Source organism: Chiloscyllium plagiosum, chromosome 28 (genome assembly GCF_004010195.1).
Source record: "Chiloscyllium plagiosum isolate BGI_BamShark_2017 chromosome 28, ASM401019v2, whole genome shotgun sequence".
Taxonomy (NCBI): domain Eukaryota; kingdom Metazoa; phylum Chordata; class Chondrichthyes; order Orectolobiformes; family Hemiscylliidae; genus Chiloscyllium; species Chiloscyllium plagiosum.
The window spans coordinates 49,032,586-49,045,893 of NC_057737.1; the positions used below are offsets into that span (position 1 = coordinate 49,032,586).

The following is a 13,308-nucleotide window of genomic DNA, read 5'->3' on the forward strand; positions in this document are numbered from 1 at the left end:
TCTTCTTCCTGACCTCTCCGCCCCACCCCAGTCTGACCTATCACCCTCACCTTGACCTCTTTCCACCTATCGCATTTCCGACGCCCCTCCTCCCTACCTTTTATCTTAGCCTGCTGGACAAACTTTCCTCATTCCTGAAGAAGGGCGTATGCCCGAAACATCTATTCTCCTGTTCCCTGGATGCTGCCTGACCTGCGCTTTTCCAGCAACATATTTTCAGCCCATATCCTTCTAAACCTTTCCTGTCTGTATTTGTGAAGCCTCCACTTCCTGTCAACTGTTTAATTGTCCACCGCCATCAGGACTGGATGTGGCAGAACTGCAGAGCTTATAGCTGATCCAGTGATTGTGGGATCACTTAACTCTGTTACATGCTACTTTCAGTAGTCCTATGTCATACCATCACCAGATCAATACCTCACTTTTTCATATGCCTAGTACTGCTCCTGGCTTGTCCTTTGCACTGTCCATTGGGGCAGGGTTGATTCCCTGGTGTTATGAAGTTGTAGACGTGTACTGTACCTTTAAGGGAGCTGAAATTTCTGGCCAACAGTGGGTGAAACAAATAGCTGGAGCTGTGTTGCCATGATACTAAAACAAATTCAATTTTGGCCAGTCAGTTTAAATTATGCCACAGATACTGAAATCCAATTGAATTTGAATTTAGTGTTTTGATGACATCAAATTAATGAAGTGATCCAATGTTTTAGGTATAAAACTGGACATTTTGACCAGTTAGGGGAGAACTGCCAAGTTTACCCTGCTAGCCAATTAGCTCTCTGAAGAGTCCCTGTACATATGAAAGATCTGTAAAGCAGAATACTGAAGAAAAGACGACAGGAAAATCTACAGAGGAAGATACAGAGAGAAGATTCGATCGCTGGCTGGTTCTGAAATTTGAATTCTTTTTTGTAAATCTTAATCAGGGTATTTACCGGACCAGTATTGTAGAGTGGGGAGATAAAAGTAGGTTTAAGAGAAAGGAGTGGTAAATCGTTGTTAAGAAATAAAATTGATCATTTTTACTTTAAACAGTGACCTCTGGGATAGTCCTTTGTCAAAATTTAACAGATTACAGCACGAGGTGAGCTCCTCTGTGTTTGGTTTAAATTAGCAGAGAGGTTTACCCCATGCCATAATACTGGTTTGATGGCAATATGAGTTCACAGATTTGTGTTGGAGTATGATTCTGCTGCTGCTGATGTCTCATAGCACCTCATGAATGCCCCAGTCTTTAGTTGCTAGATCTGTTTGAAGTCTGTCACATTTAGCACAGTGGTACTGCTACATGATACTGCATCACTATTCAATCCTGGAGCTTCCTTCCCAATAGCATTGTGGTGCACCTACGTCATGTGGACTGCAGCAATTCAAGCAGGCAGCTCACCACCACCTTCTCCAGAGCAATACTGGTCCAGCCAGTGATGTCCATATCTCACAATGGAATAAATTACAAGGAACTGGGGTTATTTACTTACGGTGGCTGGGGCTGTTTTCCCTGGAGTGTCGGAGGCTGAGGGGTGACCTTATAGAGGTTTGTAAAATCATGAGGGGCATATAGGATAAATAGACAAAGTCTTTTCCCTGGGGTGAGAGAGTCCAGAACTAGAGGGCATAGGTTTAAGGTGAGAGGGGAAAGATATAAAAGGGGACAATTTTTTCACACAGAGTACATGTATGGTATGAGCTACCAGAGGAAATGGTGGAGGCTGGTACAATTGCAACATTTAAAAGGCATCTGGATAGGTATATGAATAGGAAGGGTTTGGAGGGATATGGGCCGGGTGCTGGCAGGTGGGACTAGATTGAGTTGGGATAGCTGGTCGGCATGGACAGGTTGGACCTTAGGGTCTGTTTCCATGCTGTACATCTCTATGACGCTATCAATTTTGTTTTTGCCAATACCTTATGAACTGGCATTCTTGATAATCTGGCAAAAGTTATGTACCTGAAATACTGAAAGTTTACTGTATTATCACAATCTCCACATAGTGAATTGAGGGTCCAAGTGAGAAGGCTGTCTGTCAGTAGATTTTATTTAAGGCAAAATTGCATTGTTATTTAAGTGACTTATGCTTTTTATAAAGTATAACAGTCATGCATTACATTTTTATTTCTTAGTGTGTGTTTTCACATTGATCATTTTGACCTCTTGATCAATCAAAATATTTGGTCAGCAGCACAATCCTCATCCCATAAGTGCTGGTTAATAAAACATTTATTGTATTTGCTTTACCCTCCAATCCATAATGCCTTCATGTTCCAGATCGTGGTGAGCTTTTTGTGTGGGGCAAGAATCTCCGAGGTTGCCTTGGCATTGGGAGTATGGACGATCAGTACTTTCCCTGGCGGGTAGGTTCTTCACTTATTTTGTTATTCTTGGAGTTTCAATTTCTTTACCAATCCTATGGAATCCAATTTTGCAGGAAAAGGAAGGAGAATAGCTGGGGACAGTTTTTCAGTACAACATTGTCCAAAATGTTAGCTATTGTAATCCCATTAAAAGATTCTCCTAAAGATGCAGCTGCTTGAGAGTTCTTTTTGTTTCAGTTTTACTTTGCCATCTAATTTCACCTCAAACTATATATTTTTTTTAAAAAATCCTCTATTTTGTCAAACTTTGGGTCACTTATTCTTCTACTTCACGGGCTTGTTATGAATGATAGCTGACCTGATTGAGCTCATTGTTTGGGATCTCTCTTGGAGCCAAGCTCCTCTTCTAATAGATCTGCTGCAGTTGTCAAAGCCCTTTCTTCCTAACGCTGAGTAGCCACAGAGGGGGTAGCTAACTGTATTTATTGTTTGTTTAGGTGACAGTACCAGGCAATGTCATGGACGTAGCTTGTGGGGTGGACCACATGGTGGCACTTACAAAATCATTCATTTGAACTGATAGTCGCTGAACACGATGAGATTACAACACGGATCTTCTCTGATTCTGGACCAAAATCAGCTGCCCAGGATCTTAGATTGCCCTCCACTATCCACAGAAGAAATGTATGTGCATAAACATTTCTTTTACTGTTATCACAGTATGGATCTACCTTGTACATGTTAAGGAGTCCTCTTATTGGTCTTATGTTCACCTGAATGGAGCAGTTTGTATTTGTGTATTTTGAAGTAAACTTTTCAAATATGTTCTGCTCTCCACCCATTCATCAACCTATTTTGTTACTTCTCCTCTCGCTAACTTCTCTTTCTAGCTTTCTTTCTGTAACTCTTTGGATCTCTGACTTTCCTCCTCTGCACCCTTAAAACTGGATGGAAGGTGCCATTCTAACTAAATCTAACAGTGTGCTGTGATTTTATTCCGAGTGTTATACTGACAGTTATGACTATTAATATAAAGATTGTCACAGATCCATTATTTCACATGATCAAAATCTGGGATAGTTTTCTCACCATACTGAGAAACTTGCTTCATTTTATTTGGGGAATAAATATTTTGGTGCTAAAGATCTTTATGAATTTTGCTGTCTGTAGGACATTTTTTAACCGACAGCACCTTTCCCTATCTCCCATTATCTCGGGAGTTTTGCTCATTGTCTCTTTGTGTCTTTCTATGTAAAAATATTTCCAGTATTTCACACGACCACCACTGATAGCTCCTTCAATTCTCTGTGTATGTTCTTGTCTCTAGGATACAGCATACTCAATGTCACATGCTGCTGTGATGTCACAATAATGGTGGTGTTTGGGAGGCAGTAAACAGTGCACCTCCCATCCAATAATACTGGGGTTAATAAAAACAAACTTCAGTGAAAGCTGAGTTTCCTTCGTGAGGCAGGAAACTTTGGATTCACATGTAAAAGAGGAATCTAGATTCGTGAAATTCTAGATTCACAGAATTCCAGATTTGTATGTGAAAAGGGAAACCCAGGATTTGTGAAATGCAAGGTTCATTTCCTGTATGAAAGGAAATTAAGAAAAGATTGTCCAATATACAGAACCCAGCTCATGGATGATCTGATGGATCCTTGACTGCAGTTCCCACCTCGAAAGCAGTGCCATTGTGATTGCTGTTTGCATGACTGACATCTCTCTGCAAAGGCTGTCTGTGAGGAATTGGTTTGAGTGAGGAGTTGATGAAAAGTTTTGGCAATTGTCATTGAATATTTAAACTGTGCCAGAAAATATCATCAGGCTACAATGCTTGAAAAATCAGATAGAAGATTCCCTACAGTGTGGAAACAGGCCCTTTGGCCCAACAAGTCCACATGACCCTCTGAAGATTAAACCTCCCAGACCCATTCCTCCTACCCTATATTTACCTCTGCCTAATGCACCTAACTTGCACATCCCTAAAGATTATGGGCAATTTAGCATGGCCAGTTCACCTAACCTGCACATTTTTGAACTGTGGGAGGAAACTGGAGCACCTGGAGGAAACCCATGCAGACAATACGCAAACTCCACGCAAACATTCGCCCGAGACCAGAATCAAACCCAGGTCCCTGGTGCTGTGAGGCAAGCAGTGCTAACCACTGAGCCACCATACCACCCCAAAAGATTAGGTCAAGAGGAATAAACTGATGTCTATACATGATTTGTGTCCTGTGATTCTAGCACAGTTGAAAAGCTGAATATATTTTACAAACCAACAGTAATCATTCAATCAGGTCCATGGAGGAGCCTTGCTCAGCCCTCTAGAATCACTGTGGGTTTACGTCTGGCCAGTGAGTGGTGGGAGAAATGCTTCCTGTGCAAAAAATTCATTGCAAGTGAAAATGTATTTGGTAACACTGAGTTTAAAGTTATGATGATCCCTGGTCAGATCAGTGTGTTGTGGAATTGTGGAAGATGCCAAACTGCTGCATGGGCAAACTTGCCAATGATGTGGGTGGATGTGGAGTAAGAATATCCTCTTGGGGTCAAAGAAAGCATTAAGCTTTCAAACACTCCAGACAAGTTACTAGGGTGAGGAATGGAGTTGGTAGCAGGGGAACTGAGTTTCTGGCAGGACAGAAAAGAATGCCTTCCATCTTCCCAATATTTATGTAGAAGAACTTTCTGTTCCTCTGTCAAGAGATTTGGTGCTTTTCATGTTGTCAAAATGAACTAAATTAATATTTATTTTCTTTCTTTGTGGTAGTTTGATGGATAGCTGTATTCTACCTCTAACAGTGATTGGCAGTCTTCCAATCCATTTAGTTATTGCTGACAGTTTTGCAAACTGCTGGTTACTCCTCTTGCAGCTGTTCGCATCTAACAAGAATGCAGGGCCGTCAGGTATCAATGTCAACTGGTTTAACCAGCTGCTGGTTCCAATAAATCAATGAAAATAGACAATAATTGATTTATTGAAAAATCCTCTTTTTGGCATCTGTCAAATCATGATCAAAATAAAACAAGTAATCATTCATTACATATTTATAGGCAATCTTTGAGATAAAAAGAAACGAGGTAATTAAAAGGCTGCACAATTTAAGCATGCAAATAATTACAATATGTTGCAAAATGTGGATCTGTTTTATTTACAGAATAGAAAGAACAGGACACATTCCACAATATAGGGAGATGATGGCCTAGTGATATTATCGCTAGACTATTAGAGGTTCATGGGTGGGAGGGGCGGGCGGTATTCTGGTACTGGGGTTTGAATCCTGCCACGGAAGATGGTGGAATTTGAATTCAGTAAAAATTAAGAGTCTGATGATGACTGTGAAACCGCAGTCAATTGGTGTAAGAACCCATCTGATTCACTAGTATCCTTTAGGAAAGGAAACCGTCATCCCATATGTGACTCCAGGCCCACTGCAATGTGATTGACTGCTCAAACAACTGTTATCGTGGCAATTAAGGATGGGTAACAAATGCTGGCGTGTGACCCCACCGAAATGAATGAATAAAAAAAAACACACATCTGCACAGGAGTTATCATTACTTTCAACTTCTCCCATCTGCTATTTGTATTCAAATTTCATAGATCATATGTTGTCATAGTGTCTTTATAAAATTCTCAATCATTTACATCCTTTTCTTGAGTTTATAACTTTTGGTCTGAAGTTTTCTTGTCGTCTGTACACTTTTTTTTGTTCTTTAATCTTGTCTTTTTCCTTAATTTCACAACGATTTACTTTTGTGCATAAAATCCTGTTGATTCTGAAAATTAAACAAAATTAGAAAGGGTTACTGCGGATGATGGATTCTGAAACCAAAAGAGAAAATGCTGGAAAATCTCAGCAGGTCTGGCAGCATCTGTAAGGAGAGAAAAGAGCTGACGTTTCGAGTCTAACTGATCCTTTGTCAAAGAGCTTTGACAAAGGGTCAGTTAGACCCAATTAGAAAGGGTTTGAGAATTAGTGTTTCAAGTCTTGACCCTCCTTCAGAAGTGAACAGTAAAAGATTGAAAGGGAAGGGAAAAAGACAAACTCCCTCAGGAGAAGTATCATTAAACTACTGTTGGACGGCATTTCAATTCTTTAATTGAACCATTAAAGAAAGGTAGGCAGCACAAGGTTAGCACTACTGCCTCACAGCACCTAGGACCCAGGTTCAGTTCTGGCTTTGGGCAGTTGTCTGTGTGGAGTTTGCACATTTTCCCCATGCCTACATGCGTTTCCTCAGGATATTCGGGTTTACTCACATGGTTCAAAGATGTGCAGGTTAGGTGGATTGGCCATGGGAAATGCAGGGTTACAGGGATGGGGTGGATCTGGATGGGACACTGTTCAGAGGGCAATGTGAACTCAATACCTGAATGGCCTGCTTCCACACTGTAAAGATTCTTTGATTCTATGAAACAGGAAAGGTGAGAGTGGGTAATGGATGTGGCACATAAAAACAATTGAGATTTTGAGAGCTATGAGGGTTGAGTGTTCAGGAAACTGCCTGTTTATTTTTGCATGTGTTCTTTCCCAAGGTAATGACAGAGCCTCTGAGGCTCAAATCGAGGAAACAAAAGAGAAAGGGCACAGCAATCATGTGCCATAAAGTACATTTGGGGTCTTGGACAATGTATGGGTGAAGAGCAGCAGGAAGTGTGGGTGTGAGTGAGAAAGTGGGATGTGGAAGATGTATTTTGTGGTGAAGGTGTCTGAAATGACAGGTGAACGTAAAGGTGTAGAACTAGAGAAGGTCAGAACTGAAGTACACAGAACGGGACAGGCCCACAGATCCCAGGGCAGCCTCAGCTAAGTTAAAGAATGTATTCAGTTCTGGTGCAAAAGATAAACTTGCAGATTGAATGGATTTGGGGGAACTGAGAGGATATGATTTAGTTTATAAAGTGGAAGGAGCACAGCATAACTTTGGAAATGGTGTAAGTAGTTTGGTGCACATAGGTGTGGAAAGCTCATCTCAGGACAGATCCCAGAGGCATCATCATTATTTGTAAGCCTGGGGAAGCAGGTACAGTTCACAACCCATTCAGCCAGGAATGGGTGTCTCCACAGGATCTCTGTGGGTGATGATCTGATTTGGATAACCACAGTCTCATTTCGAGCTTTACTCATTTCCATTTTTTAATTGATGTGCACATTACAGATATTTATTGCTGATCCCAAAAGATAGTTAAGAGTCAACTACATTTCTGTGGCCTGGAGTCACATGTAGGTAAAGATGGCAAATCTCCTTCTCTAAAGGACATTAGTGAACCAGAGGGATTTTTACAACATTCCATTTCTTAATGAATTCAAGTGACATCATCTGCTGTGGTGGGATTAGAACCAGCAATAGCTGGTCTGCTGAACATTAGCCTGGAGTTCTGGATTACTAGTCCAACGACATTACCACGATGCAGCACCTCCCATTTATGAAGGAAGTAGCTGCATCTTCTCTGGCCCATCCTCGAACTGTTCAAGGTTGTCCAAGTTCTCAGTAAAGGTTGAGTTCACCACATGGCTAAGTTACTAGGTTGTGGTTGACCCTGAGGCGTGCCAGTTAGAGCTGGGAGGGAGACAGCAACCCACACATGGTCCTCCTATTCAAACAGGTCTTCTCCAAATTTGCTGGCAAGACGGTAACTGAACAGCCACCATCAGGTTCCCAGTTTAGGCAGGGAAGTCCTAGCAGAGTATAGATCTCATTGAAAGCAAACATTAACATCAAACCATGAATGTATCATTCAGAACCCTATTGGAAAGTTCAATTAGATCTAGCTGGTTCTGCCTTTCCCCTGTAACTCTGATCTTCTCATTGAGATACTAATATCAGGTGTTTTTTGGGGGGTGGAGGGTGGGAGGGAAGAAGGTTCCAGATTTTCACTCCCCTTTTGTGTGAAGGAAATGTTTCTTGATATCATCCTGAATGACCAGGGAAATGTAAGCAAAGTTGATATAACTGACATCATAATTTAACTGCTTTAATACCAGGATCCTAGTTGGTGAACCCTCCACACGATGAATATGTAGCCACACTAAAATAGTAAAGCTCATAGTAAAACTGAGGGAGGTGAGAAAGTAGAGGTCTTGTTAGTTTAATATTGATTAGGGTAAGAATATGAAGTGAATTGAGTTAGAGATGGTTGAAGATGAGTACAGGCAGAAGAAGGACATATGCTGAAAGACAGATGTATAGAGGGACAGGATATCTGCAAGTGAAAGAGAGGGCTATGTCAAGAGAATCCAAAATTATTTCTGCTTATTTGGGTCAGATTTGGTCACAGTTTATGTAAGAGTGAGGTAACACCAACAACTCCTCTGAAAACTCCAATCTGTTTCTCTAACAACTTGTACACTTTCAAAGCAGTTTCAAAAAATAGCCAGTCCATCCTTAGCCTGACATCACAGTAAACCAATGAAGGCATACAGAGTGAGTTATCCCAGCCAAGTGCAGCACAGCCCAGTTTAGCACAGCACACTGCATGAGGTCCCAGCTCCAGCTCCAGCTCCAGCCTCCCTCTGTACCATTCGTCCCAGGCACAATGTCTTGCAGTAGCCTGGAATCATTTGAGGAAGCACATTATGATGAGTATGAGTATTACAATCTGGCAGATTACCTGGCTCACAATGGAGGGAAAGGCAGGAGCAAGAAAGCGAGCATTCGGAATACGAATCACCACTGCCCAGCTGGGCACGAGAGGAAAATCATGGACAAACTCTACAAAAGTGAGCTGAAAAGGAAGAGAGCTCAAAGCTCGTCCTAGGTGAGTGACCTTTCCCCCCTCCCCCCACACTCGTGTGTCACCTGTTCACTGTGCGTGATGTGCAGTGCCCCAACAAACTTCAATTGTCAGGGAACTTTCATGTAATTAAAACTCAGATTGCTTTATAGCAGCATTGGCATAAAATGGATACTGAGCTAAAGAAAGATGGCTTGGGTCAGTTAAGTTCTAAGAGGCTTCTTTATGAGGAATAAGATGCAGAGATTTTGTTTTGGGTGAGAATTCCAAAGTAGAGTGCTTTAGCAGCTGGAAGTGTAATGTTTTTGTCAGAATGGGCTCCCTTTCCCGGTGAGTTTGGATGCAGTCATTTCAGTTTGTCCCCTTCTTACCAACGAAGTGGATTTTTCTCTGTTTAATTCCTAAGTGCAGTAGGGAGTGACATTTGATTCCAAGACTGAGATCAATTTGGGGATTTTAACTCGGGTGTCATGAAGGTTCACAGCTAGCCTCAGAAGAGAGAGAAAGAAGTTCAAAGACTTAAATGGTCATATGCATCTAGGCCCAACTGTAATGAACTCCATAGTCAAATACGGTGCTCATGTATTGGAATCACAAATGAGGATGGAAGTCAAATGTGTTAAAGAACAGCTACTCATTCAGAAGTTGTATTTAGTGATGTCACTTCAGGTAGCAGGAAGGAAAACTCAAATTTTGTACTGAGTCCTGACCAACACATGATTTTATTTAAAATTGTCAAAAATGAGTCAAAACAACATGACAATCACGTGTACAGAGGAACCTCATTTATCCAAACGAGATGAGCGGGCACTTTCTTGTTCGGATAATTGATCATTCGGTTAATTGGTTCAATGCCTCTCTTCTGGGGCTCGGAGTTTTCTGAAGTTTCCTTTTTCCTCTCTCTGCCTGCCTTGCTCCCCCTCTCTGTCTCAGGGTTTGTTTCTGAGCAGACACACACCCGTAGCATTGCTCAACCACCCCACCACCACCGTCAGTTCAATGAGTTGACACAGCGAGCACTTGCTAAGTTTGCACCCCGTTCAGGAGACTAGGCAGCAGCACAACGCACGAGTCCCTGTCTCTGCCCTCCCAACTCCCAAACCACTTTGCATCCCCACCCGCGTCTGTACAGTGATTAAAAATGAACTCTGCTCACTGAAATGCTACTGAGAACAGTCCCTCACTGGGGCAGCTAGAATGGACACCAACAGTAAGACTGCTGCTTCCTTTTCAGGGGGAACAATCTCAAAATACGCCCCCTCCCACCCCACCTCCCCACAAGGCGCACACACACACCTTTGCCATGTTCAGGACAATGTTGGAGAGATTATCTGAGGAAGGGGAGTTTAGGGTACACCCCTGTGTAGAACTCCAGGGAAAGTGTGGGGGGGAAGAGGGAGAGGGCGGGAGGTCAGTCATTTGGAGACGGTGTCTGGGCTCCCACCGAAGTCCAGGACTGTTCTCAGTAGCATTTCAGTGAGCTGAGTTCATTTTTAATCACTGTAAGCAAAAGGTGTGATCAGTGTTGAAACACTTCTTTGATGTAGTGTTTCTATTGGAACCTTGAGATCACCTTCGGATAATTGATATTTGGATAATCGAAGTTCCTCTGTATTCAGTTGTACAGATAGATCAAGTCGTGCCTCAGAAACCTTATTGAATTCTTTGAGAAGGTGACTAAGGAGGTGGACGAGGGGAAAGCGGTAGATGTGGTGTATATGGATTTTAGTAAGGCATTTGATAAGGTTCCCCATGGTAGACTACTGCAAAAAATACGGAGGTATGGCATTGAGGGTGAGTTGGAGGTCTGGATTAGGAGTTGGCTGGCTGGAAGAAGACAGAAGGTAGTAGTTGATGGCAAAGGTTCATCCTGGAGTGCCGTCACTAGCGGTGTTCAGCAAGGATCTGTTTTGGGACCATTGCGGTTTGTCATTTTTATAAATGACCTGGAAGAGGGGTTAGAAGGTTGGGTGAGCAAGTTTGCGGACGATACGAAAGTCGGAGGAGTGGAGTTGCTATGAGGGCTATTGCTCTTTTTGATGTGTATTAATGACTGGGACGTGGGTAGATGGGGCATAATTTTAAAGTTTGTGCACGATAATCAACTAAAATATGTACTAAGTAATGAGGAAGATAATTACAGGCTTCAGAAGGACGTAAACTAATAAAATGCACAGACACTTGGCAGAAAATATTTAGTGCACAGAGCACAAAGTATTATATTTTGGTAGAAAGAACGAAGAGAGGTGGTGATACAGTTTTAAAGGTGCTCAAAGCAGGGAGACATAGGGCTGCATAAGGTCAAGAAGGCAGATGAATTAAAGCTGATGTGATCCTTGGCTTTATTTGTACAGAAATAGAATAAAAAAAGACATTATACTAAAACGCTAATCACACCTCCATTAATGTATTGTGTTCACAGATGTTAGGGGTAGGTTCTTTACTCAGCGAGTCGTGAGTTCATGGAATGCCCTGCCATTAGCAGTGGTGGACTCTCCCTCATTATGGGCATTTAAACGGGCATTGGATAGGCATTTGGAGGATAGTGGGCTAGTGTAGGTTAGGTGGGCTTGGATCGGCGCAACATCGAGGGCCGAAGGGCCTGTACTGCGCTGTATTCTTCTATGTTCTAAGTCGTATCTGTTTTCTGTAGCTTTGTTGGAGTGAAGTCATCAGAATAAGCATTATTTGGAATTAGGAACAAATGACTATTTATACAGCTTATTATAAGAATAGTAGAAGACCATTCAGCTCATCCAACTCGTTTGATTGTTTAAGGGAATGTCCCTGCCCAGCAACATCCATCTATCTCAGTTAAACATTTCACTGATCCCCAACATCTACAACCTTTTGGGGAGAGACTTTCTGATTTCCATTACCCAATTTGTGTGGAATATTCTAATAGATTTCACTCCGAAATGGCCTAACTCATATTTAATATTGTGGTCCCTTTGTCCTGAGTTCTCCCATCAGAGATTAGTTTCTCTCCATCCACCCAAACACCTTCTGTTATCATTTTAAACTCTTCAATTCCTTTACTCCTCTTTCCAAATTGAGGCAATTTCTGACGTAACCCTTTACCCTGTCTGTCCTAGATGTGACTTCAGTCCAATTCCACACTACATATTTGACTCTTAGGACACACGTGGTAATCAGTGGTGGACAATAATCTACATCAAAGTAATCTACATCTGAAGAATAAAAGGAAAGGTGAAGATTGACATTATTAGCAGTCTATGGTCATTATTTAATTAAATTTGTTTCTCTGATTCGCCTTCACAGATTTTCAACAAGTGACCTTGATTGTTCCACCAAATTCCTGAGTCTGGTCTCCTACTGTTTTGTGAGGTGCCATCGCAACACAAGTTCTTCAGTTGCTGGATAATGGCAACTGTTTATTGAAGCAGCTTTCAATAATGTTTTGGGAATGAGTAGTAACTTTTGATAAAGCACCCATTGTGGAAAATCTGAGAAGAGGAATTGAAGTGCAATCAAGTTAGTGTGTTGTGTCGGTATTAAAACTGGTAGCAATAGAACTTTTAACCAGGAGACAAACAGAACAAAGTGACAGTTTTCCCAAGTATGTTTCAATCTGTTAATTGCGGTTGTCAATGTTTCCTGTACTGAATAAACTTAGAAATGAAAATGAGCCACAAATCATGTCAACTTTATTTGTATTTTAACTTTATGTTGAGTTCTCCATGTGTGGTTACTGAGTTCAGCAACAGGTATTTAATGGTCAGTATGTTGAGACATTAAAATAATTCCAGTTTTAATGAGACATTAAAATAATTCCCAATACTAAGAAGTGATCCTGTTTGTATAGATACAGAGTATACTGACAGCCCAGAAAGATTAAGAAGAGCTTCACTACATGGGAGGCCATCCAGCCAGGTTCAGACCAAGGTTCAGTTCACACAATCCCTGAGGAATCTGAAAAAAAAACAAATTTACCAAAAAGACCCTCAGACTAAGAAGTTTCAACAAAATTGTGCCAGCTTTAATATGAATCAGAATCAAAACACCAAACAGTACAGAGGGCTGTTGTAGGCTGCAGTGGGACATTGACAGGATACAGAGATGGGCTGAGAGGGGCAGATGGAGTTCAACCTGGATAAATGCAAGGTGATGCATTTTGGAAGGTCGAATTTGAAAGCTGAGTACAGGATTAAGGATAGGATTCTTGGTAGTGTGGAGGAACAGAGGGATCTTGGTGTGCAGGTACATAGATCCCTTAAAATGGCCAC

At 41.6% G+C, this 13,308-nt stretch overlaps 1 protein-coding gene across 3 annotated transcripts in view; it reads left to right on the forward strand.

The window, feature by feature from the left end:
• rcc1l (RCC1 like) overlaps positions 1 to 12,710 on the forward strand; it is a 64,373-nt gene extending 51,663 nt beyond the window's left edge. Inside the window, exons 10-12 of one of the 3 annotated variants that reach the window (XR_006315838.1) lie at positions 2,267 to 2,352; positions 2,811 to 2,997; positions 12,344 to 12,710. Coding sequence is in view for 1 of the 3 variants with exons in the window: in XM_043718878.1 (XP_043574813.1) it covers positions 2,267 to 2,352; positions 2,811 to 2,888 (164 nt within the window). In the remaining 2 variants the exon portion in view is untranslated. Of the gene's footprint in view, positions 1 to 2,266; positions 2,353 to 2,810; positions 3,469 to 8,933; positions 9,032 to 12,343 lie in introns of those variants that run through there. The other 2 variants (XR_006315837.1, XM_043718878.1) reach the window with 2 other exon arrangements.
• The last annotated feature ends 598 nt before the right edge of the window (positions 12,711 to 13,308 follow it).